Below are 27040 nucleotides of genomic sequence, written 5' to 3'. Positions count from 1 at the left end.
GGTAACTTTTAAGAAATGCATTTTTATAACCTTTTTATTAGATTCTTACGTGATAAAATCTAAAATATTTGCTTATATTTTAACAAAACTAAAGTTCAACTTTTAATTAGAAAAAAACTAAGTCAAATGCAATTAAAACTGAGTAAACTCTTGAATATATACAACTTAAATAAATAAAAAAATTATGGATAATAATTTATCTTTTAAAACTATCGAAGTAGAAGGAAAAAAAAACATTGATTTCGCTTAACTCGACCAAACTGCTCCCTCTCAAATCATGAGTTTATTTCGCTTTTGAGAAAAAAAAAGTTGCTAGTATATAACAGCTTCACAAAACGCCAAAAACTTCGTAATTAAAATACATTGATATTGTCCTCAGAAGTTACCACTGAATTTGACCTTGGACTACACTTAAATTACTAATAAAGAAGGTAATTATTGGTTATTGAAGTTATACTTTCCTGTTTAGAAAAAAACTTTCTCAGTTTATTAAGAAAGAAATATCAGAGAACAAAAACAACATTCATTAGCAACCTGTCACACTCAGTATAAAAGTTCAAAACTTAGAAGAAATCTTCTCCTTAACCAAAACACTATTTGTCCACTTGTTTCGATGAATGTTAAGCACAAATACTGAGAACTTTTCTTTTAGACATAATTTTATCAAATAAAATGGCAACAAGAGTAACCTATCAAAAACATCCAAGTCCACCAATAATCAAATCCATAAGAGAAAACACCCTCCTTTATGTAAATCAACTGCTATACTTTTGTATGATGTTTTCCAAATTTGTGTTCTGTTTTACTCTCAATTCAACTTACGTATATTGCCAGTAATTTACTGAAGAATTTAAATTATGAAAATACTGGTTCAAAGAATGTATAAAGCTTCCTAACTTCAAAACAACTGAATTTTCTCTCCACGCCTAACCATTTTCCTCCTCAGCAATGGACATGCCAAAACCTCGTTTGCCGTTGCCTAGTATACATAATCACAGAACCAAAGACAACTATGAGTCACCGGCATTCTTGGTCTTTTCTCGTACCATTGTCTTGACAAACAGCTCCCCAGCCCTGTACGAAGATCGCACCTGCAAAACGTAGAGGACTTTCAGTAAGGATTCGATGAAGATGATAAGAAAACTGTACCACTTATCAACTGAAGTGGGGCTATTGAGGAGGCGTATTAAAACCACAAAACGGTTATTACAGACACACATATGTTCATTGAGTCATACCACAAGAAGGGTACAATAAAATTCTAATTTATTTGTTAAGAGCTTACCAGTGGACCACTTGCTACATAACGAAAACCAATAGATTCCCCGTATTCTTTCCAGAAAGCAAACTTCTCAGGGGTAACGTACTCTTTGACAGTCAAATGCAAGGGAGTTGGCTGCAACAATAAAATCTTTTGAATTAGCTATAAGCCACAAGAAGTTAGCAATCAATAAGAAAGAAGACTTGAAAGGTGTATTGTGAATGTCAGCTCTACCAACCTTACAATAACCTCACGCAGATTCAATAAAATATGTCATTGCAACTTAGAATTATAAGATCATGTGAATGATTAGCACAATCTGTAATCAAGGATAGAAGTTTTAAGATTTGATTTCAAATCTATGAGAATGATACTGTATTTAGTGTGTATTCTAGTTTCTGTGCAGGTTGTCTGTTGAGGGTGCTGAGACAGCACCCTGTTAGGTTAGTTATCCAGCCATAGTATGGCAGCTGGAAGTCAGAGTTTAGTTATTTAGCTAAGCTGTCTAGCTGTAAATATTTTAAACGCTTCAGAGTTTAGAGAAGCAAGTCTGGAAACCATTAAAGTATTCTCCAATAACTAACCTGTAAATATTGACCAAATGTCATAATATCGACATCAATAGCCCTTAAAGCAGCCATTGCTTCCTTCACCTCATCATCAGTTTCTCCAAGGCCGAGCATTATAGACGTTTTTGTTATCATACCCTCCTTGCTATGTTTTGCATGCTTTAGAACTGACAGGCTTTGCTCATACCTGCAATCATATATAACATATAGGAAATACTGTACTTATTCCATACACATTTGTTATAGTAAAGGTTCTGTATTTCCAGTATAACAACTATTCCTAACTAAAGAAATTATATATATATATATATATATATATATATATATATATATATTAGATTTTATTGTACTTTTAAGGAACAATGGTTTATGGTTGATACGAGGACAAATCTCTCGAAGCAAGATGCAACGTACCCTGCCCTAGGATCTCTAACAATTCTTTGGAGGCGTTTGACTGTCTCAATGTTGTGAGCAAAGACATCTAAACCTGAATGAACCAGAGTTTCTACAGCCTTCAAATCACCCCGAAAATCAGAGGTTAAACACTCGACCATGATCTCAGGTTTGAGATTCTGCAAAAGCAAATCATACAGGCAACAATCAGTATGTATATACAATTTGCATTGTATACCCTGTGAAATGCATAATAAAACAACATTCTAGTATAACAAAGCACCTTCAAGGCTTTGACAGTCCGAGCAAAATGGCCACTTCCTCCATCGGGTATATCATCACGATCCACACTTGTAAGGACAATATAATCCACACTGCAGAAAAGGGTAACTCGGAATTAAAAGAGAATAACGATTTTTTTTTTAATCAAACTATCAACTGTAGCATAATCCAAACACCCCACTCACCCCCAACTTGCTATGGCCTTGGCAGTGTTTTCCGGTTCCATAGGATCAGGAGGTGAAGGGTTTCTACTGGTCTTCACGGCACAAAACCTACAGCCACGTGTGCAAGTATCCCCGAGAAGCATGATTGTCGCAGTTGCAATCCCATCTCCGCCTCCATTCCAACACTGTGCACACACACATTACAATCCAAAACTCAAAAATAACAGCAAAAGCAATGAAGAGAATTGAAGCTAACCTCTCCTATGTTGGGGCACTGTGCCTCTTCACAAACAGTGTTGAGCTTCAACTGGGAAAGGGATCCCTTAATCTCTAGGAACCTTTCACCCTGTGGAGCTTTCTGCCGCAACCACTCGGGCTTCTTCACGTTTGGGTCTCGCCCCGTGTGCGGGCCCAGCCCACCAGGCCCAACAACCTTCTTCTCTACCGACACCGACGATGCGTCGCATCGAATTGTTCCCCAACTTGGAGGAGCTAAACGGTGGCGTTTATGAGCAGTGGGAGATGGGGTTGAGAAGGAGACGGAAGGAGTGTTGTAGAGCGATTGGCGAATCATTTTACTGTGAATGGAAATTTGAGATGAATTGCGATGATGCAGAAGTTGTAGTAGTTGTAGGCATTGGTTTCTCCGTCCACAAAATGAAATTCTGTGTGGTTTTCTTGAGACTGGTTTATAAAAATGGAAGAGGGTGAGAATGGTTGAACAAAGCAAAGAAAATTACAAAAACCCAGAATAGATATAATTCATTTTCCTTACATCCCTCACGTTTCTTTTTAGTATGTAAATAAAAAAAAAAGTGTATGTGTATTTCTGTAGTATATTTTAAATAATTAAGAAAAGTTATCCGAAGAATAGGAAAATAAAAGTTTACAGTTATATTTGTGAAATTCCTAAAAAGTATAAATGTAATTTACTTTTTATTTATTCTGAAATGTTTTATATTATAATTGTTTAAATTATAAAAATTAAATGAGCTAAAATTTGTACAATATCCATCAGTGCAAATTACTATTAGTATAAGTTCTGAATTGTTAGTTATTATAAAAGTTAATAATTATTCCGTATGAGATGATAGTTTATTTTTTACATTATTAGTGCATAGACAGTTATTCAAAATGAAACTCGGAAAAAATGTATAAAATCTGTATTATTTAGTTGAAAATGAAGAGAAAAAAAAATATTTTCTAAAACGTGATGTTTTTAAAATAATTTTACAAATACGAATACTTCAATGTCTTGTTTTTAAGCTTCCATACTTTTGTTAAAAATATGAAGATATCACATTTTTTAATTTTATGTTTACTTTAAAATCTCTTAAAATTAACAAATTATTCATTTTATGCATACACAACAAAAAAAAAACATAATATTTGATATTTTTATACAAAATCATATGAACTCAAGACCAAGACAAAAATAAGTCTACCAGTTGCCTTGATAATTCCAAGATTCAACTTTTGAAATCACAAACAACCTGAAATATCGTGAAAGGAACCAGTCAGGCATTGCCAAATAGATCATTAAACAATTTCATTGAAGAAAGAATAAGTAAAACCAGGAAATCCCTTGTAACAGCAAGAACATTTTAGATCAACATTTCTACGCAGGCGCACTCGAAACAAAACACTGTATGCAAAACAGTTAACTTCGTCAGCCCACATCACAAAACCATGAACCTTGTAGGGAGATTTGGATAGTGAAGTTCAAACTTTAGAGCTATCACTATACGAAAAAACATGATAGCATAAAACACGATAGCGTATACTGGCAGGTGTTTGAAAGTGCGTACAATAAAGCTGATAGGTTCTAACATTGTAAATAACTTATAAGTCCATATGGGAAAATGCACAGAGGGATGACCAAAATTTTGTTGAAGAATGTAGTAGTTACAACCTAAAGAACTCTAGATCATATGAACAATTGACTAGATCTTTCTTTTTCTTTAACCCTTTCTTTGGGTTTCTATGTTTGTATTTTGTAGATAATAAGTATACAAAAGAATGGGCATAATTACAAGTTCCCGTCATAAGAGGCACGAATTGTATGAGCACCTTTCCACCGAACAGCACCCTTGTTCATAAATACCAAATACTGCATGGGATTGGGAATGTATAGTATCTTGCATTCGTCTTCATAAAATCATGTTCAAATCAGACAGATCATCCATTGGTATCTCTAGGCCAATAGCGTCATTATCTTGCAAATCGTCATCAATGCTCAGCAGCCAAGAATCCAGGTCTTGAGGTCCAGTAAGTTCATTACCTACACCTAGTTCTATGGAGTCTAATTCATGCAGGTTTGTGATGTCCGTGCGTTCCTCAGTTCCAGTGGACACATTGTGAGGTACAGACCCAGTTTTACTTTTTCTGTTGCCATGACTGGAAATAAGTTCATTAGAACCACAAGCTAATTGATGCTCAGAGTTATTATTTTCCATTAACTTGCTAAGAGTACCATTTCCAGAACTAGATATTTGAGCTGTCTTTGGTTTAGACTTTGCTTTCGTTTTTCGCTCACCCCTCGTATGACTTGTAGAAGAACGACCACCTTTTGATACAGAAATTTTTCCAGAAGAGTCTTTGTCCCTGTCTCGCTCACTCCTCTTTCCCTTTGCACCACCAGGAGTTGATGCAGATCTTAGAGAAGGACTAGCACCAACATCATCAAGCAGTAGTTCCTTTTTCTTCCCTCTGTTTACAATTGGTCCTGTCCTAGCAAAGTCCTGGTCGGAGGGCTGGTCTAGATTTCCAGACACATCCTGCTCCTTGCGAGGGAAATAGCCTGCAAGAACAAGGCCCAATTTGTTAAGCAATTATCCTCTTAGTCCAAATCAAGATATCAGAAAAAAAAAGGAACGGAGATATAAAATAAATTAAGCAAAAATCAACAGCCCAAGGAAATTGTTTCTTGACAAGCATGACGCCTCTGCTCAATTTATTCCAGTATGAGTACCATACCAAATGATTCCAAAATAATTAAAACAGGAAACCTGAAGGTGCGAATTCTTGCTGAGAATTTTGACCAAGTGATAGGTTTGCAGCATTAGCTGGACCAGTATTGTTGTCATGAGAAGGAGCAGCAACTAGGGCGTCTTTAAAAACAGGGTCCAAAAAACAACTTCTCCCTGTTTCCTCAAATTTGTGGCATCTAGCAAGAGTCCTCTTCATAAAAGCCAGAGCAACTGGCCTTGAGACCTTAGAAAGTCCGTATCTCGCAGCACTAGTTCCACGGGTTGCCTGCAAAAATTATCGAGGGTCATTTCACGGAGCAAATGTTATGCTACCTTAACTCTTTTCCGACAAAAGCATTGTTACTGCACAACTCTTAAAAGAATAATCTGAAGGGAACATGCTACATGCTTAGTAAACATGAGGGGAGAGGAGACAGTAACCTCCGTAATAAAAAAAAGTACAATGCATTTCAATTACAAATAACATATTGGAAATAATCTGTTAAATAGCTCAATTTAATTACCAGTTGCAACTTGTAACAACATCCACATTCAACAGATTATCAATTCATTGAACAAAAAAACAGCAAAAAAGCACAAGAAAAAAACTTATTTACCAGTTTTTTCTTAAAAGCCAGCTCGACAAGTTTGTCCATGGCAACTTGCTCAAGGGCTCTGCAAAGTATACGACATATATTAGTTATTGGTGAGGATGCCTAAAGATACACAACTAACAATTTATCGACATAGAAACGATAAACACATGAAACAATTTATCAATATCAAAAGTATAATCAAGTAATGAAAGAAACCACATGATTCTGAATTTAGTACCGTTGTTCCATTTCTCTGCCTCGTTCTACTGCTTGAATAAGTTTCATAAAGCATTCTCTCTTTTTATTGACCTGTGAAATTGGTCCAAATAGAGTGTACATAATTGAGTAAATAAATGAATCAAGAATAACTAAAGATCATAAGGAGATTCTTCACCCAAGACAACTAACTACCTTACATTTCAGCAGTCATATCAAGCATAAAACAAAAGAATCAAAACCTGTTGGAAGAGTCCCTTCTGTAATTGCATAATATCTTGATTAATAGCTTCACAATCTCCATCAGCAAGATCAGGCTTTTATAAGACAACAATAAGGAGATCAGTTAAAAATTGAAGCCTCATTAGAAAAATGAACAAATTTAACCATATTTAATACGCATTAAACTATCTAAACAATAATATTTCTCTAAAAGCACATCATGTCCTGTTCCAAAGAGATTAAATTAGACAGAGGCATATAAACAGCAAATCTCTTAACACCATCACACGATCATTTTAGCTTGAACCATAAACTATGCATATGCCAACTTTATAGTGAGGAAATTTAATTTTGTTTAAATAAATAGGGAATTAAACAGCAAACTATCTCTAACAAACCAATTTCATGGATAGCCATAGTTGTTGAAACATACAGAAAACCTCCCATATGAATAAACCACGATCTATTGGCTTCTAAAAGTTTCTAAAAATGAGAAGCTTACCACTTGTTCTGGATATAGGCCAACACTCTGTAGCTCCAGTAAGAGTTTATCCTCCATGCTCATTTGCTCAAAATGGCAACTGAAAGATGATGAGCATGAATTTATGTGCATACCCAAAGACCCATCATTGCCATCTTCAGATAATATGGCCAGCCTTTCGATTTCTGGACACAATGATCCCTGATCAATCTGCAAAGAAACGCCAGGTTCTTTTATAGGGATGTTTGCACAACTAGTATGCATAGCATTCCCATTACAAGAAACCTTGCCAGAGTTGAATACATATTCCATCTTGATGTTGGATTGGTTCTCAACACCCTGAAAGAAGCAAGGCAGCTGAGAAGAACCATCCCTTTCACACAGAAAAGTCATATGTCCATCTCCAACAATGTCTTCATCAATTTGATCATCAATGATCAGAGCTGTCAGCACTCTTTGATACAATGGTGCAACTTTGTTTCCTTCGGAACCCATTTGTTTGCACAAAATACTAAAATCAAGATGTTGATCAACCATGTCATCCATTAAGGATATCTCTTTCGAATCAGTTTGATTTACAGTGCTTCTATCTCTTTCTCTAGAGAGAGGACTTTGTGAAACAGGATTTTCGGTGTGTGTAAGTCTATCCTGAGAATGTAAATGAAAGATAAATGTTGAAGATTGGATAATTAACATCTAATTTTTAAAAAGCATTGGCAATGTAAATGTGCTTGAAAAATGTTCACTTTTCACTTCTGAAATAATTAATGTAAAAGTCATATCTAAGTTAATTTCTAATCAGTTGACATTTGACAACTTAATCTTTACACTGACAATATACAAATTAAATTCCTTTAACATTCAAGTTCACGTCACCTATTTCAAAAGTTAATTTATGCTCTACGGCTTTTCAACGTAGTATAATGAATAATCACAGGCAATACTTTAAAAAACAAATGGACCAGAACCTGTAAGTTCTCCCACGATAGAGAAACAGACAGACATCATTCAACATGTTCCAGTAGAGGCACTCATGCAATGAGCAGCACATAATTGGTTTTTTCTAAATTATGGAAAATAATTAAACAAGATAAAGACACATATATTTCACTAACAAATTATAGAAGAGGTTTTACCACGTCAATGTGATGTGATGCATCTTATTGGCTAATATATATGATGCAAAAGAATGGAAGAATATAATGATAGTAAGAACCATAAAATTGGGATAACAGCTCCAGAATTGCTGTTTAGGTTTACTTTGGAGGTGGTGCAAATAACTAACAAAATAATCGTACTTCAGCTACATGCAACCTCAAATTCAAATTAAAACTAAAAGCAGGAAACATGCTCACTAAAATAGTAATTACATTGTTACAAGTACAAAGCCAATTGACATTACAGTACGAGGTATCAAAAAGATAAAATGCTGCAAATATAAGATATTATACATTACCAGTGCATCACTTTCAAGGCCTAGCGTTTGAGACAGACATCTGAGATCAACGTCTGTTGTTTTAACCTGATATCAAGAATAACATAAAAGGAGAGGGAAAATGCCTCCATTAAATGCCACTTAAAGTTCATAAAAGCAGATATAGTTAAAGCACCCACCAGGTGCTTCAAGTAGGACATGTTTTCCAAGCTGACAGGAGCAAAAATAGGTTCCACATTCTTCCAGAATGAACTAGAACAGCCAATATCTGCCAAGGCCAAAAGCAACATATAAATGGAATTCTTTTACACATACATGTATACACGGTTGCAACTGGCAAGAATACAACTGCAAAAGCATAAACCAGTTTTTTGAGTTTAGTTACATACAACTGGCATTGCTAGCAAAGTTAGCAGCAGTTAATAGCTCCTCACGATCATCATCCTCCACTGGCATTTCAGATGGTTTAGTCCATTATGCAAAAACGAACAGGCAACACAATCTTAAATTTTGTATCCACAAAATTCCCCCACAAAGTACCAATGAGATCTAACTTGATAACTAACATATCCCCCTTAAAAGAGCAAGAATACAAAAGAGAAATGCTAGCACTAAACTCCATACACTACTACTAACAAAATATCATTGGAAATTACAAAATTTTGGTTCCACTTCCGATTTAATGATGATTTTGTAATTTTAAATCAATTTTAACAATTAGAGTTTATTGCTATCACTCTGTATAAAAGAAAACATAAATGATGCAGGAAAGAAGTAGTGACTCAAACATATGGATATACCTGATATATCAGGGGAATTGTTAGTCAATGGATGCCCAGTTCGAATAATAGCTTTCCTATCACATGATTTCTTCAAAGGAGGACGCCCTGGTTTACTGAAACAAAGACAAAGTCTTAAAAAAATTTGCAGCTTTCTCTACTGCACAGGGAAAGTGCCATGTTTGTTTTGACAACCAGAAGAGACTGAGAAAGAGAATTATACCTTCCATTCTTTTCAGAAGCAGGCTTCATATTTTTAATTGGCTTCATCAAGGTTGAAGTCTCCAACTTCTCTTTCATTGGCAAGATGCCACTCTTCAAAACTGAAGAGCCCCTACCACCCCTTCCCTGTCTACGCATATCATCTCCAAGCTCTTCCTTGTACGTTATTTTTTTATTTTTTGATGTTAACATTGAGGAACTTGTAACATAAGAATGATTTGCGGCACTTTCATCTATTTCATTACTTTCCATTCTTTTCACCTTCAAATTATTTTCACCAGCACCAGATTCTTGACTTACAGATAATCTGATTGGGGATGACATGTTTTCATGTTTCACTTTACCTGGTTGAATGCCACTGTTGATAGCACCATTGGATGTATGTAATCCACTAATAGTAGAAGACATTTTGGTACCAACATCAGAAGGGGACGAACCTTCTAATGATGTATGCACTTCATCACAATTTAAGACGGGGGACATAACATTTGCTCTTCGAGTACGAGTAATTTTCTGGGGTCTCTGCCCAACCCATTGGGCCATAGGGGATGAAGATGATCCTGCAGGCAAAGGACGCTTGCGATTTACAGTACCACTTACTGAATGAGGCTTGTTCACATTTAAAGGTTGTTCCTCAGTTTCATGTAATTCAGAAGATCGAGAAGCAGAACATGAGTTTCCAGCCATCAAAGCACCAGTTCGCGGAGGCCTTGAAGCTTTTCCTTTCGACAAAGTATGGATACCACCAGTATGATTATTGTCACGGACATTAAACCTAAAAAAAGGGGAGCAAAGAGATTAACTGAAAAGTTGTAAATTAATGTTATCAGAGATGATTAAAAGCTATTTATAACAAATGCATCATGGATATGAATGACATATACATACTTATTTCCTTTAAGTACAACCCGTTCCTTATTTGATCCGTCCACTGAACCCCTTGACACCTTTTCTCGCTCATTATTGGCAGCTGTACATGCATTGGGTGTAGGAGACGAAGAACCGTCAAGTTTGCTACTAGTGCCAGAATATCCTGACCTGTGACAAACAGAATGTTGAAAACAGATTATCCCTCCTGTTTGTTCAGAGTAAATTAACTGAACGAGAAAATAAGAAAAAGTCAAGATGTGCATAAAACCAAGGAAAAATTAGAATTTTAAATATTTCTCAAAGTGCAAAATCAGAACTTACAGAACACCAGTAGATCTACTACTAAAGGAATTTCCCTTTTGAGCTAGTGTGTAACCAAGTAGCTTTTTATTGTCTTTTGCAACACATTGTAAGTCCTGATTTTATAACATGATTACAGTGATTTATTTATCTAATCTAACTTGAGGGAGAGTGTTGAAACATAAGCTATATCATTTGTATTTATAAGCATTTGCACTACAGACAGTAGATAGCCTCTTAAGTTACAATAAATTAACACTCACATGCTATACTCTTGAGCAATTATATTCAAAGAATTAAGGGTTCTCTCTCTATATCCTGTCTCTTTCTAAATGGTCCATGCCCTGAAAATCAAAAACTCAATTACTTGTTCCCAAAAAATATGAAGCAACCACAAAATAGACTGGATGCTATTACCCAAATGATAAAAGCCATCGTGTTAAAAGAAAGCAACATCTTACTTAAACCAGCTATCTACTATCATTAATGTCATATAGTAACATGTCCATAAGTCAAACCATCTCAGATATACCCATTTTTGCAGCTTTTTACTCTTCTCCAATAAGAATATTTTATATGAAGGAACCAATAACTGCCTAAACACAAAAAATATTCCTAAACTCAATACGATAAATTGACTTCATAAGTTGATTTGCATGAATAAACACAATACGTTCATAAATCCAACATGATAAATTCGCTATTTATACATTTAACATTCTATAACTAATTTCTACAGCTACTGAGACCACTTTCCAGACATCAGGTATCATTGTCGTTTCTTTAAAAACAGAAATAAGAAATCAAAGCATTTCATAAGTTTTGGTTACCTCAAACCATGAGCATCAGAACCTTGCAGACCTGAATCATTAGCTAGCCTTAGATGCGTCACTTTTTTTAGTTCTCCTTCCCCATCAATGGATCTGGCAACAACTATACCCATGGAACGTTTTCTTTTCATTTTTCTATCCCACGTTTCTCCACCTGCAGGTAATCTTCGAATCTTCTCTTCAACAATATCACAACCTCTGCTAACATCCTTGATGTTGTCTCTATCCTTTCCAATGGCCAAAGGCTGCCTTGCATTGCTATTACTTAGTCCTTCAGCCTGGTGTTCTTCCAACAAAACATACATCGAGTAAATATGAATGATGAAGAAATTCAAGTTATGACATGGCAGAAAAATGTGTAGCTATTGGGATTTAGTTAAGAAAGAAAGAAAAAGGAACATGGCATAGCCAGTATCCAAAAGATGAAAACCAAAGCAACAATTATTTATCAATGGCTTTTTACAACAAGTGATAGCCTTCAAAAAGTTATAGGTGCAATATATGTATATCAAGTCAAGTCCCTCTGGATAATACAAAATTATTGACAATGAATGTAGGATTAAAAATAAGTAAATATCTATTAGTATTTCTGCGACAATTGAATCTCTTGCTACTTCGTTGTTAACTTCATCCATTTATCATCCATTACAACTTTGCTATGCATACAAGTTTTAATGCTTGCTGTTGGTCAGTCTGTCAGCCTCTTCCAGAGTGAGGAATCCCTGTACCTTGAATATTCCTTTGCTTGTGCCTTCTTCTTAAATAGTGATAATTGAAAATATGAAAGATGTCTAACTTGGCCCATCCTCAACCATAACCGTAAAAATGCATCCTTACTAAAATGACTGATAAGATTGCGGCATTAAATATTCAAGTATTTCACTCAAGTCAATGGCTAGTGTAACATCTAAATCTTTAGAAAAGCACATTCAAACAAAACATATATATAGTTGTACCAAATACAAGAGAATATTATCACCGTGTCATACCTTATGCACCAGAAAAATTATATTCTATTGTTTGGTGCTACTGGAATTATATTCTGTTAAGATTTACAGTAAAAAGTATGCAATAATAATTAATTGAATGCCATATAACCAAAATGTTGCTACAGAAAATGCAACAATTAATTAAGAAAACTGGCTACAAACCCGTGTCTCAGCTACTGATGTACGGATGCGCTTATTCAGAAAGTTATTCTTAGGTCTGTCCTCTAGTCTTTGATTCACAAGCTCTGATGGGTTCCGCTGAGTCTGACTTCCCATTTTTGAGAAGGGCGATCCACCCAACCTTTCATTTGGCAACAAATTGTCCCGAAGTTGCTTCTTTAAGCTTACAGCCTCCCAACACTTGTTCAATTTGTCTAACGATTCATCCAACCTTTTTGATCTAGATCTGAGAGGAATCTTAAAACTTCAGAACAAAAGAGGACTACTCGAGTGACAATAAATGAAGAGTCCAGGTCATCAGTTTTTAAACAGTTCTGGACAATTTAGTCAAAATAAATTGCAAAAAGAGAGATAAAAACTATAAAAATGATCGGCATTCAGTTATACATGCTGCAAATGCAAGTTCTCTGTTACAGAATTGATTGAAAATTATATCGAATGGGAAGAAATATTATATTGGTATGACTTGGAGAAAAGAATTAATGGTATTGTACAGAGTTCCTCAAACTACCTAGCCCTGATAGAAGCATCTTTTACACTTGCTTTGAATAGTTTTAGTTCCTCCGTAGCCACTGGAGGGGGAGACTTCAGATTAGCAGTTCCAAAAGCATAATCTTCAAGAGTATTTCCAAAAGATATCCCCAGGACTCGTCTTAACTCACCTGACCTAGTATACTTTTGATCTCCCATGGTTATTGGATCTAACATCAAACATTGAGTAACATAAGTCAAATCCCCTGCAGATGTGGAATTCCCCCGTGACATATTAGCACCCGAAATAAACATTTTCCCCTCATTACCCTCACGAAAGCTTGCAGACCTGTCCAAAGTGCCATTCATCAAATTCCCTCTCTGTCCATTAGTAACGCTCCCCTTGAAAGCCAATTCCTCTGATCTAGCAGCAGTTAAATCAAACCTAGTATTTCCAGCCATACGTCAGTGTTAACTAAACCAACAGGTGTATTGAGTACCTTCAACCATATTTTCTCTTAGGAACTCACATGGCAAAGGGTCTCTTGACAGCAAGCCCTTAAACCATAAACAAGTATGAGTAATCAGATACTTCAAATGTATCTGCAACAAGTGAATACCATGAACCATAATCAATATACACTTCATACAATTTCAACCCGCACTCAATATCACTGAGAGCAAGTACACCTCAAAAAAAGTGACCCAATGGTTAATGCCACGCCATACGTACCCGAGATGCACAAAAATGTCGACAAACCTTGCAGAAACCCAAACTACTTCTACTTACAAAACAAACAACATCACTGTAACCATAAAACGTAAGCGGTTTTAACTTCAAGATACAATAAAGAAGTGAGAAGAAAAGAAACCTCACATTACCAATGTCATGCATAACAACAATGTTATGAGATTACAGATAAACTAAAATCAGAGTAAACGAGATCAAGCGTGGTTCCCCGGCACACAAACGTCACTGAAAAAAACGCACATTGCTGAAAAATAAACGAAGCAAGAACAGCTCGAGGTTTGAAGCAGCGAGCTGAAGTTTAAAGCAACGAAGCATGAGAAGATAATGACATGAGGATAAAAGAACGCGGGAGCAAAAGGTTTCGAAATTCAAATTTGCCTCCCGAAAATAAAGCAAAAATAAAACGAGCGAAAAAGACTCGCAACCTAAGAATCCGAATCCAAAAGAAACCGAAACAAGAAACTAGGGTTCCAAGAAATGCAAGCAAAATTGACGGTACAAGAGCGAAGTACAGAAAGAATTGAGAGAAGGGATAATGGAGAGAGAGTGGAAAAGCGGCGAGAGAGTACCTGCATTGACCAGGGGATTGCGGAAGAGATCGAATTGGAGAATAAGAGGGTTGTTTGTGTTGGGGTAAATTGGAGAGTGGTGGAGGAGAGAGAAAGGGTCCCGCATGATTTATGAAATCAGGGCGCTTTATCCGATTTCGGAAATTTGCTCACCGTCAACTCAATGGTTGACAATCTTCCGTGGCCAAAAACTACTTTTATTGGCAAATTATTATTTATAAGAAAATAAATAAAATACGGTATTAATATTCTTGATTAAGCCAAGATAAGTTGTTTTTAAAGTAAATATAATTTCAGTGAATTCATTAATTAAATACATGTAAAAGAGGAACATAATAGGATTTTAATTTCATTTTTCAAGTGATGGTTAATACTAATTAATATCCTTGTGGTAATAAAAGTAATTAAAATTAAATATTAGTAATTTATTTTAATACATGAATTTATAATATTAATAAGACATTATATAAAATATTATCATTATTTTGAACTCAAAATTTTGATATAATGATTCATATACTTAATTTTCTTATTTTTATTTAATATAAGATTTAAATTACACATTGATTTCCAACACTTTTGAATATGGAAACTATATTTGTTTCGGAGTAATGGGAGGAAACCCGTACCCAAATAGTAAGACTGCAAATAGAGATAAGTTTGTCATGAACTGCATATTTGTATTTTTCAGGTAATGTAATAAAATTAAAGTTAATATTTCAAATGATTTTTTGTTAATTATTAGTTTAATAGAGAAAAAAAATGAATGCAATGGAGAGTTAATTATGATAGACTAGCAAGCTAAAATGTATTTTCACCTCATAAGACGAATATGAGTTATTGTTACACACATAGAATACTGAAATGTGGATATTGTGGTTTATAAGAGAGATAAATAAAAGACTTGTTATGTTAATTATTTATTAAATAAACATAATATATTTATTATGGCAATTAGTTGTTAATTTATTGTGGCAATAAGTTGTTAATTTTTCATTAATGACATTAATGAAATATTTGTATCATTTAAGGTTTGAAAGACGTTAGCAATTAATTAATTATTGTGAAGTTGATGTTGGATGTTAACTATTACAAATAATTGATGTTTGAACGAGAATGATGAATATTATCATTTATTATCAAATGGAGAAACACTTTTACCTGATGTTCACCTTAAATTTTTATCTTAATTAACTTGTCTGTTGAGTCAAAAGGCTTAATATATTTACAACTATCAAATTGTTTTAATAGTTTTGTTGTGGACAATGGTTTCCTTTTTAATTTGTTGTTTTGGATTGTGGGGTCGAGAGTTACTCCTTTACACTTTATTATTTTATTCTTTTTCAATATGGTCTATTTTATTCTGTTTTAATTCTTTTTAGTTTTTTCAAAGTTCAAGTTGAAGCGGTGTGTATCTGTTAAAAGCGCCAAGTTAGTTTACAATATTCATATATTATCACTGTTAAGTCTTAAATGTCTCATAAATGCAATAATCCACCTCTTTATCTTATCTTAGTATTTATAGAGTTCGAAGTGGACTTTTGGTCACGAATGTCCCAATTACGACCAATGTCCCATAAATATGTTTTACCTTATTAATCATGTTAAGTTTGAGTTGGCGTTTTTGATATGTAAGGAGTCGAACAATTACCCGTAAAAATAACAACCGATCGGTTCATATTATTATGAGATTTTCTAGAAAGCAGTGGATATAGTTGACCGAACCATCACTTTGAGATGTGTTTGACCATACGGTCTATATGATACACTTTGTTTTCAAAAACACATATTTATTGGTCTTGTTCGTGTTTGTAATATAGGTGGTGGAAAAGAAAAAACTTCAGTCCATTTATTGTGTCTGTGTATGTGAATGAGGTGTAAGGTGTGATTATAGATAATTTTACATATGGCGGAGACAAAATTTTTTTACATTGTTACATTATATGCACTTTAATGTTGTTTCACAAACTTCTGATACTGATTGGCGTAGGATGACAAAAAAATTCGCGCTCGCGAATATCCGTAGATAAAATCCGCAACGGATAGTTGGTACTCGTGGATATTTACTACCTGCAGGTTGCGGGTTTTTTAATACCCGCTTATAAACGGGTCGGGTGCGGATATTACTATCCGTACCCGCAGATATTATACTATCCGTACCCGCGGATATCCGCTACCCGCAAAAAATAAAAATAAAAATTTAATTTTTATTTTATTAAGTTAAATTTAATTAACATTAATTTATATTTTATAAGATTAAATATAATTAAATTAAATTTTAATTTATATTTAAGTTAATATATATTATATTTTTTTAATTTTATTTAAGTTTTATTATAATATTTTATAAAAATATATTTTTTTTAAATATTTGCAGGTATCTACAGGTTTAAAAATATTCGCAGATATCCGTGCAGATAGTGGATCGAGCGGATAAAATTCTCTTTTTTTGTCTGATCGAATTGCGGATAAATACTATTCGTGTCCGACCTGACAAGTTCTCATTCCTAATTTGGTGGTTGTTGATGAACCTAACAATTAAAGAATGCAAGGGTGTTTGAGGATTGGACAACTTGGTACGTTATAAATCAAATAGCTCCACGGTTGTTATTTCTTAATTGATTTTATTGAGGAATCTTCACGAGATATTTTGGGATATCAAGATAGATGTGTAAAATTTCCATAGATGCCTATTACATAAAATATACTTAAAAAACATATTTATACTATAATTTACATATATATAAAAAAAAAAAACTGGGGAGTCAAAGCTCCTTATAAACTTTTTACGGTAACAAAGTCAAACATTACAAAATTAATTTATAATTCAAATTATTATAAAATTTTGATACAATAGTTCTCATTATTCATCTAATGAGATCATGGTTAAAATAACTTTTTGTAATGTAATGGATCATCCTGTTAATAAGTCAGTTTGGGTTCATTTATTTAATTTGATATTCTTTACCAGTTTTTGTTTTTTTTTTCATTATTACAGTGGATAGAAAAAAAGAGTTTTTATCAAGTAAATATATACTTCAATTTTTTTGTATAAAAACTTTGGCTAATTTCTTTACAGAAAAATATATTTTTTTCGTCGTTGGATTCATACTTATAGTTGATTTTAAAAGCTTGGATGTATGCATATGGGTTAAACTATTTTCAAAGATGATTTTACCCAAAGTGAATGTGAAGAATACCTTTTTGAAATTTTGGATTGATAGGTTTTTTTTGGAAGGATTGTTAAAAATATACAATATTAATGAGATATGAGTTCAATTCACATTTAAGGTCTTTTTAAGTAAAAACTTTAAAACAATAAATTTGTACATCTTCATTTTTATATGAAGCTCAAATTTCTCATTTTTACTTTCAGACTTAAAATTATGATTTTTTTTTTAAATATTCGTGAGTATCCGTTGATATTTGCACGTTTCTTAAAATCTATGGGTAATTGATGGGTAACAAGAATGATAATGAGTGAATTTGTGTTGCAGTTTGGTAACATATAAGCACTATTAATGTTCGACCTGATCCATTGTCCTACCTATCTCCACTAGAGGTATGACAAATTTATAGTATAAAACCGTACCTTTCAAATTGATTTTATAGGATTGACTTATGTTTAAAGTATTATTCTTAACATGATATCAAAGTCACTATTTATCCCAACAAAGTTTGTTGCTTGTTTAGTTTATTCTTATTACCCCTATCAGACCATCACTACTGTTTAGTCTCATGCTAAAAATGTATATGCACTGACATAAATGAAGTGTGTTGGAAGTCCTATATTGTTTAAATATAAAACTAATTTATAACATACAAATGCTTGCAAATTTTACATTACAAACCAATTTTGTAAGGTTAAAGAGACTTTAAATATATTTTTTAACATGTAATACAATATTTTCTATAAATATAATTTCATGTAAAATTTTCATTTAAATTTAATTACGTTAACCTCCAAATGATATAAAATTAAAAAGAAAAACTTTACTTTCAAATTTTCTTACTTCGTCGATTCATTCTCTTTCAAATTCATAAGTGAAAGTTAACAACCGAATTACATGCATCTTTGAAGTAAAACTTTTATAATTAAAGTTGAATTATTTATAGTTCTTCTATCATTAAAAAACTTCACTTACATCTAATAGTATATACTTACATCTTAACCGGTTAATATAAAGATGTTAAATATGTTTTTAATTTTTAAATTTTCATGTGAAATTAAAATTATTTTTTTACATTGATATATTTTGATCTCAAATTTTAAGAATGAATAAATATACTCCTTTAATATTATTCTTTATGCATGTCTAACATATTTTTAGCATTGGAATTATTTACAAATTTCACAATAAAAAATCAATAAACTAAAGGAAAATCTAAAATACATTTGAAGGAAATAAATATTTGATTAGAATGATTAATTTAGTAGATAATCAATTTTTTTTTATTATATACTCAAACTCTTTTAAAACGTAAATGACAGTATGTAATATTACGCGACGAATTAATGAAATGTTAAAATTCATATGCACTGCATTATAGTATTCTGAATGATAAATTGATTATTTATTCAAAGTTTTTGTAGTCAGAAAACGTTCTAACTAGTCTAAATAATTAAATTACCAAACTATTTATTTTCAGAAAAATTTAAAAGCAAAAAACAAGTAAAAAATACTGTAAAAAAGTACACTCAATCACTGTATATATATATATATATATATATATATATATATTCGATTCTGTACTACAATCAGTAATAACGTATAATCTGTAACACTTGTGAAGGAATAATACATCACATTTTGTTTAAATTTTTATTTTAAAAGTTATTTTTTAATAAAGTAATCATGTTAACAATTTTCACAGATAATATTATTTTAAAAATATAAAAAGAGAATTTGTTTTTAAGAAAACTACATTTTAGAGAAGCAACAATTCAGGTTACTTCTTAAAAGCTAAATTTTACTTTCCTTTCCCATTTTTACTTTTACACCATCACTTTCTTTTTAAATACAAACAAAAATATCCAATATTTTTGGTAATATGTTATCCAACTCCACCTCTTAAAAATATTAGTAAAGAAAGACATTTTATAATCATTAGTGTGAATAATTAGCAAGTTGTTTATAAAAATAAAATGGTGACGTCGATGAAGCAACAGTAGCCGTTGGATCCGACGTGGTCGTCTCATCCGTCCCCCTCGAAGCGATCGTCAGCACCGAGCAACTACACTCATCAACCAGACAAAGCCAAACAACCAAATAGCCAAAGCACCGAGTTTACTATATATATAATAACGTAGCTATAATATACACGCACCTCTTACCAACTCAACTTCCACTCTCGTCAATCATCACAGACAATGGCTTTCACCAATGTTTTCCTCGCTCCTTCATTCGCCCTACACGGTGGTAGGGTTTCTGATCCGCGTTCCATTCCGCTCCTCTCTCCTCCTTCCGACGTCGTCTTCCGTTCCTCAACCTCCTTCTCTAGGAACGGGTGAGAATTGCTCTTCGCCGCACTTTACTTTTCCTGTTTTTTTCTTTAGTAGTTTTTCAAATCGGAGTGTTTACTGAAGCCAATTATTACGGTGTCTTAATCCACTGCGATTCTAGTCACGTGTGGATAGATGAAGACGGAAGTGATCGGATGAGAATAAGAGTGAGAACGAGAAAGAGAATGTGATGTTCCCCAGGGATGGAGTGAAATCTGAAGTGTGATGCTGATTATCATGAAAGAATTGAGTAGGAACTATAAACCGAATATTGATAGCTGACTTTTGCTTTTTAAATTTTGGTTGTTTTTCTATTCATAAAATTAGTCAATGTTCTTAGGAACAAAATTTGACGGGAAAGTGGATTTTAGTGGAACCAGTATTTAGTTGTGAGCTTATACTATTCTTGAGTTCAGTGACTCCAGTGCCCGTGTCTAGATATTTTGGTTGAACCTACTCTTGTTGTGTGTAAATTCAGTGGGAGTGATTCGAGTGAGCAAATGTACGGGTGTATTTGAAGTGTTTGACTAAGAGTCAAAGTTGGATGACTTTGTCATTCATGCTCCAAGTTATTTATCTTTCCCTTTGACCATTGATCTATTATTTTATTGTCCTGATGTTTTGGAAGAATTTTCACGTCAAGTTCTTTCACCCAATTTGTCAATGCCCCCTTCTCAAAATCAAATTCCGCTTTCAATTCATGATAATGCTAAATAGTAAAATAGTAAAAGTTTGGTAGTTCCAAGGCAGTCACCTCAATGCATTGTTGTGATTGAAGCTATCCCTTATTCATTTCATTTGTATATACTGAAAAATTGATGGTAGTATCTTAGTAGTCAAAACTATAAATACTTTTCTTTGATGGAGGTGGAGGCAGTGGCCTTGGTACCTCAAGCCATTACAGTTGGGCATGTATGAAACATATATAATTGTGACAATGCCTATGTTAAGTCAGTGAGATGATACTGTAAACCTTAAAGCCTGTATCAATCAATCCATACAGTAATCTTTCTCTTATTTAAGGGCATTTCTTTTAGTACCAACGTTTAGTTAGGAATGAACCATTTCACTCCTGCTTTGAAAACCCTTATTCTTGAAAGCTTCCATTTAGCATCCATTCCCCATTATGGGTAAACTCTGTTTATTCAGTTTTTGTTATTGTTTTTTGCTTATTGTGCATCCCTTTGTATCCTATATGTGGGTTCATGATCCCATATATGATTTTAAGATCAAGATATGTTTGATGGTGCTATTTTGTTTAGTTAATGAAGGTTGGTTTGGCCACTTTTATTGATAGGGTTTGCATTCTAGTCTATATCCCTAATGGAACTTTAATATTCTAAGCAGTAGTCACCAGGATGTATCTATACCACTTGTCTCTTATTACTGGTTGGCACGTTTTGCAGGAACATTATATTTGCTTCTGCATATCATGTGAATGCAGTTGGTTCCGCTTCACTGGTCAGTGTTGTGTTTCTTGCCCCCATTGCATTCACATATACCATTTGTTTGGCAGTTGAAAAATATGATCAGTAAACATCGATTTTATGTGTGCTCATCTTTGTTATTATCCGTAAATTGTATAATTTTAATCCACAAGGAACTGAATTGCAAAGAATAACATAAAAGTGAGGGACTGCATTAGAAGAGAAAAAGTAGTTTCGGACTCAATAGGGCTATTGTGTCATAACATTATAGTACATAGTGTTTTCTGTTTCCTTCCTGATCTTAGAAAGATATCTTTTTTGCTATCATTTTTGCCTCTTTTTCCATTTTATATGAAATATTTTTCTTTACTAGCAGCCAAATGGAGCTGTGAAATATACGTTGAGGAACCATGACTAAAGTCGGAGAATTTCCTTTCCTTCCCCCTTGCACCTTCTGATATTTTCCTTTGTTACCAAAACCTTTTAACTTTCTGAAATTTGAGTATGATACTTTTAAACAAAAAAAGAAAAAAGAAAAAAAAATCATAGCTTTCTTTTTTAGATTGTTTTGAGCGGTGAGCTATGTCTAATGAAGGTTTTTACTTGAGTCCCTGAGGATCTGCGTGTAGATGATGCAGATCACCTATCTTAATGTCCAAGAGGGATAAATATAAAGTTTAGCTCGGTTTGAAGGACTGCTGCACAGGAATCTAACTTTCTTGTGGGCTTCCAATTATCAATCCTCCAATCAGTTGATCTGTGTCGTTGTAATTTTGTGATGATCATGTTTTCTCAAACTCCTTTTGTTATTGAGAATGTTATATGCAGGTCTCAAGCAATTTCTTTTTTCTTTCTGGGAAATTTCTCTCAAATGTGGATTAATATCTACTGGACTAGATGTCTGTTGCACTACAGTTCAGCTTATTCTTTACATTCGAAACTCCTGTGTATTTTACAAGTGTATTATATTCACCTAGTGTTGGGTGTGTTTGTGCTGGTCTAATATTGTCACTGCTATCATTGATAGATATATTTGCCAAGAGTATAGCCTTTTGTTAACAATTCACTACATAGGCCCTGAGCCCTCTGGTTTTGTATGCTATGCTTATACATACATCTATTTGTGACTTTTTTTATTGGTTAATTCACACTGTGCAGAAATCCAGTGACAATCCCGACAATGTTCCTATGCCAATAGTTCTAATTGACCAAGACTCAGATTCTGAAGCAACAATTGTGCAGCTTAGCTTTGGGGATCGCCTTGGAGCTCTTCTTGACACGGTGATCTGGCTACAGGAAACTAAATTATGCAATTTAAATGTTTTCAATCCAGTTGGATCTCTACAATGGGCTATCCTTAAACTGATATTTTCTTGTTTAAGTGATGCTGTCACTATTTAATTGTTAGACAAGTTTTATCATGTATATGCAGGTCCCAAGTTTTTCTTCGTTTATTTATATTTCTTCATTACATATGTCATTGCCCCTTAGTAAACAAGCCTCATTGGTTTATTTCAAGTTGGTTTTATAAAATTCACCCTAAAGTCACAGAACATTATAGTTTTTAAAGAAAGAAAAGAAAATGGAATCATCATGAGTGTTGAAAGGCTTATTATAATCAATAATTTTTTTGAGATTATATTGGAAAAGATAATATTTTAGGGTTTCAGATCACTGTTTTTTTCTGTCACAAGAGGGCTTCATTTATATAGAACTGTATTAGAATTTTTAGGTCATTTTCTCTCTCAACGTCATTTCATATTTACTGTCAATAATTGATCTTTATTTGTTCATATCAAGGCAGATGAAAGCATTAAAAGATCTGGGACTGGATGTTTCAAAGGGAACTGTCTCTACGGAGGGATTAGTCAAGCAAACGAAATTTTTCATTACACAATCGTAGGTCTCACTTTCTTTTTCTTCCAGTTCTTTACAGTGTTTTCTTTTTATTGAGTAACAATTTCTGCAGTAAATGAACAAAATGAGTGAATTTGTTATTAACTGATAATTGTTCCTTTTCTTTGATAAATTAATACATTATTCAGTCTTTTTCATCTTTAACTGAAATTTCTCTTATCTGTGAGTCATGGTCATGTTCTCTCTAAGGAGACGTGTCTGGGTTCAGGAAAATCATACTTTAACTCAATGGATCACCCTGTGTTCTTGGATGTTAGTTTGGAAGGTGATTTATTTTCCTTTAGTGGTGTTGGAAAGCTTCCTTAGTTGTAGTGTCAACTTTAGCCTGCCTTTGTTGTGGTCTCTATGCGGGCTCCTTAATTACAGTCTTAGTTCTGGCTGAAAGAATTGGGAAGCTTATATGGGATTTTCTTTTGTATGGGGTTGTTACTTAGGAAATTTGTTGTAGAACTTAACAGGAAATCAAGTTTATCTATTTGAAATTTGGTTTCCGAAAACTATTCTTTGGCAGACAAAATGGGTTTTTGGCTTTTCCGTACATGGACCTGTTCTTTATGCCATCAAGTTATCCAAATTAAGTGTGGCTGCATTCAGATGGGAGGGATGTCAGTTCTGTGGTCACTGCTTTGTATGTTAACCCATTGAAATTTATATCTCAAGGTTATGCTTCTTCTGGATCTCTTCATTCCTTGGATTTGGGTGATGATGGTTTAAAGTTTGCGAGAGTCCACCATGAAGGATTTCCCATTTGTAATTTGGTTTCATTCTTCATCTCATTCTGCTACGTTCTGTAATTTTCACTTATTTAGAAATGAGCATGTTAGGGAATTTTCTGAAATACAGTCTTCGATGTTGCTAAATTCAATCAATCTTTCTCAAGAGTCCACATGAGAAAATTTGTTCTCTTGAATGCTTGAGGTGTAAGTTGCTCTTAGTCTCCCACCATCAATAACTTGTAAAAGTTCTATTTTTATTGACCTAACTGTCAAATTATAACCGTATGTTACTGAGATTATTCATATCAAATCTTGCAAACATGAACAACATTAGAAAGGTGATCAAATTATTCTTAGTTTTGTATTTTCTAAAGTATGTTAAGTTAATCTCAATGTACTTGAATGTATGAAAATCATATAGATCTCACTGTTTATTGATTGTCTATTTTGTTATCAATGCTTCATTGAAGCTTTTTAGTCTTTACAGACTTATTTGATGTTCATATTCTCAGAGATACTGGGCGCAAAGTTGAAGATCCTGATATGTTAGAGAGAATTCGACTTACCATCATTAACAATCTGTTAAAATATCATCCTGTAAGTTTGTCTGGTAGATTCTTGCCTATGGGTTTTTTAAATGATTACTTTTACATACGAAAAGCTTGGTTATAACTAACAATTTCTTATAAACACAACTTTTCCTAGTTACTTTTTCCCAATATACCTTTTTTTTGCTCTTAATTTTCAGTTTTTCTTTACTCACAAATATTATATAATTTTTGTAGGAGTCAAGTGAACTACTAGCGATGGGTGAAGTGTTTGGCATAAAGTCTCCGAAGAAGAAGGTGAATTGTACTCTTCCAGCTTTGGTTTCTTGAATAAAATAAATATTACTTATTTAATGAAGACCTCTGCTTTGTTATTATTACTATTTTACCTTTTTGAGGAAGAACGCAACTATTTATTAACTGTTTCCTAATTTATTTGATAGACCAAAGTTTTGTGTGCCTGGGTGAATGTCAAGGCCTCGGAAAAAAAAATACTGACATCATATCTGATTTATTAATGCATCCATGTTGCCATTTCCCAGTAGATGGCTTTGCCAATCTTATGTTAATATTTATTCTATAAATTAAATAGAATGTTGTTGTCGCTTTATGTTCAGGTAGTGGATAGTTATTTTTTCACTTTTTCCTTTTTAATTATCTAGTGTTTTCTATTGTTAATTAAAATTTTTGGGAGCTGCCTCCTGATTTTGACCGGCTAGAGATCAAACATCATTATTCTGAACGCAGACCAATTATACTTATTCCTGTATTTGTGTATCTCTTTCTATTTGAAAAATTGAGTGTCTGCATTGGAAAGCCATTTGGGTTTCTCTTCTGCAATCTTGTCAGAGAGATTACGTGATCACCTCTTTTTTAGACTTCTTGAGATTATTCGTATTAAATGATAAAGATTCATTCTTCACTTCTCAGATTCCATGGCCACTGTGGCTTTCTTTATATAATTTTCCATGTCTAATTATTGCCTGCATTATCACTAGCTGACTAAGTTGGGGCTGCTACATTTATATACTGGAATGTTCAAGTTATATAACATGCCACACTTTTCGTGTTTTTGGTGCATATTATCATGCTGTATATAGATTGGATTACCAAAAGATGATTGGTTCTTTCTATATGGAACAAGGGTTTTGTTAGCTTTTGATGGGATTAAAATAACTTTTATTACTCAAGTCTTTATTAATATCTTGAGTTTTTTTATTAAATGTTTGTAATTTTTTATTAGTTTCTATTCTCATTCCCTAACGAGTGTCCTAGCTACATATTCACAAAACCCTAGATAAAGCTCGGTTCTACCAGATTCTGCTGGTGGCAAGTAAACAATTCAATGAACTGATTTATGGGTCCGATGCATGGTCTCAGTCTTGCTAATTTAAACTTTCTTTTGCTGTTTTATCCAGCGTAATGAGGATATCAAAACTCATATACAGGTTAAGGAAGATGGGCCCAAGAGGAGGTTTGCATCTTATAACGACTGGATGCTGTAGTCTTTGAGCTGTTTATTACTTGCTCGCGCCAAATAATATTAGCATAATAAACAACCCAATATGAAATAGGTGTCTAATTCTTTTTAATTCAATATCTATCAGCTTGCTATGTATAGAGACGGCAGATAAGCCTGGATTGCTTGTTGAAATCATCAGAGTCATTTCAGATGTGAACATTGATGTTGAATCGGCTGAGATTGATACAGAAGTATCTTCCTCTTTGTCTATGTCGCCTTCTGTTTGCCCCATTTACCCTTAAGTAACTTTACCGCTCTTTTCTCTCAGGGTTTGGTTGCTAAGGATAAATTTCATGTCAGTTACGGTGGGGCTGCATTGAACAGTTCGATGTCTCAGGTAACCCTTTGTGTTAAAGAAATGAAAACTATTTAAAATCTTGATTTTATACAAGTCGCCTTACCTTTTATCCAACACCATGTCATTCCGCAGAATTTAATTGCACAACAAGTTCATTTTTGTGATTTTGAATGAGCAGGTTTTGGTGAATTGTCTTCGTTACTACCTGCGGACGCCAGACACAGATATTGATAGTTACTGAAGGAACCACCTTTACCTGCTAAGCAAGCCACTATAACTGTTCGCACACCAAATTAGCCGTGACCTCGTGATCACGAGCTAGAGTCATACGGTAGCTTTACTGCTACCACATTATGGAACGGGTACGTGTTGCTCTTGTTGCTTATGGAACCTATGAATGAATACCTGTAACTAATTATGGAACGAATAGATGTTCTGTTGCCTATGGTATGGGATCTATGGATACCTGGAACTTACTGATCACCCCTTAAATCAGATATGAAAGCTAAAAACAATCGGAACATGAATTTTGCCTCATTTGTTTATTGGTTTCTACGATT

At 33.6% G+C, this 27040-nt stretch overlaps 3 protein-coding genes across 16 annotated transcripts; 1 reads left to right on the top strand and 2 right to left on the bottom strand.

The window, feature by feature from the left end:
• Nucleotides 1-727: 727 nt before the first annotated feature.
• LOC124827795 (Radical SAM superfamily protein) lies at nucleotides 728-3402 on the bottom strand. Its single transcript, XM_047300939.2, has 7 exons — nucleotides 2926-3402; nucleotides 2691-2854; nucleotides 2507-2597; nucleotides 2245-2402; nucleotides 1846-2017; nucleotides 1286-1396; nucleotides 728-1091 (listed from the first exon to the last, which is right to left on the bottom strand). Exons 1-7 carry the CDS (start codon nucleotides 3241-3243, stop codon nucleotides 1011-1013), a joined length of 1095 nt encoding a protein of 364 aa, XP_047156895.1. The 5' UTR covers nucleotides 3244-3402; the 3' UTR covers nucleotides 728-1010.
• A 1009-nt stretch (nucleotides 3403-4411) lies between these two features.
• Nucleotides 4412-14683, bottom strand: LOC124827793 (uncharacterized). 14 transcript variants are annotated; one of them, XM_088097765.1, is made up of 17 exons: nucleotides 14550-14683; nucleotides 13760-13832; nucleotides 13270-13674; nucleotides 12741-12984; nucleotides 11590-11867; nucleotides 10478-10627; nucleotides 9591-10364; nucleotides 9389-9483; nucleotides 8978-9037; nucleotides 8768-8856; nucleotides 8610-8675; nucleotides 7175-7801; nucleotides 6693-6767; nucleotides 6473-6543; nucleotides 6256-6313; nucleotides 5678-5924; nucleotides 4412-5469 (listed from the first exon to the last, which is right to left on the bottom strand). In XM_088097765.1, coding segments are annotated over exons 2-17 (3891 nt in total). In that variant the 5' UTR covers nucleotides 13762-13832; nucleotides 14550-14683; the 3' UTR covers nucleotides 4412-4819. The 14 variants fall into 14 exon arrangements, with proteins under 14 accessions (XP_087953891.1, XP_087953898.1, XP_087953895.1 ...); XM_088097772.1 differs by lacking the exon at nucleotides 13760-13832 and having other exon boundaries at nucleotides 13270-13459; nucleotides 13579-13674; nucleotides 14550-14567; XM_088097769.1 differs by lacking the exon at nucleotides 14550-14683 and having other exon boundaries at nucleotides 13270-13330; nucleotides 13421-13459; nucleotides 13559-14543.
• A 5113-nt stretch (nucleotides 14684-19796) lies between these two features.
• On the top strand, nucleotides 19797-27017 carry ACR12 (ACT domain-containing protein). Its single transcript, XM_047300920.2, has 10 exons — nucleotides 19797-20057; nucleotides 21459-21513; nucleotides 22638-22760; nucleotides 23284-23378; nucleotides 24625-24709; nucleotides 24898-24957; nucleotides 26079-26134; nucleotides 26268-26373; nucleotides 26451-26519; nucleotides 26659-27017. Exons 1-10 carry the CDS (start codon nucleotides 19921-19923, stop codon nucleotides 26719-26721), a joined length of 849 nt encoding a protein of 282 aa, XP_047156876.2. The 5' UTR covers nucleotides 19797-19920; the 3' UTR covers nucleotides 26722-27017.
• The last annotated feature ends 23 nt before the right edge of the window (nucleotides 27018-27040 follow it).

Source organism: Vigna umbellata, chromosome 8 (genome assembly GCF_029865625.1).
Source record: "Vigna umbellata cultivar VRB3 chromosome 8, Vumbellata_1.0, whole genome shotgun sequence".
NCBI classification, from domain to species: Eukaryota; Viridiplantae; Streptophyta; class Magnoliopsida; order Fabales; family Fabaceae; genus Vigna; species Vigna umbellata.
This window is presented reverse-complemented; position numbering and strand designations above follow the sequence as displayed.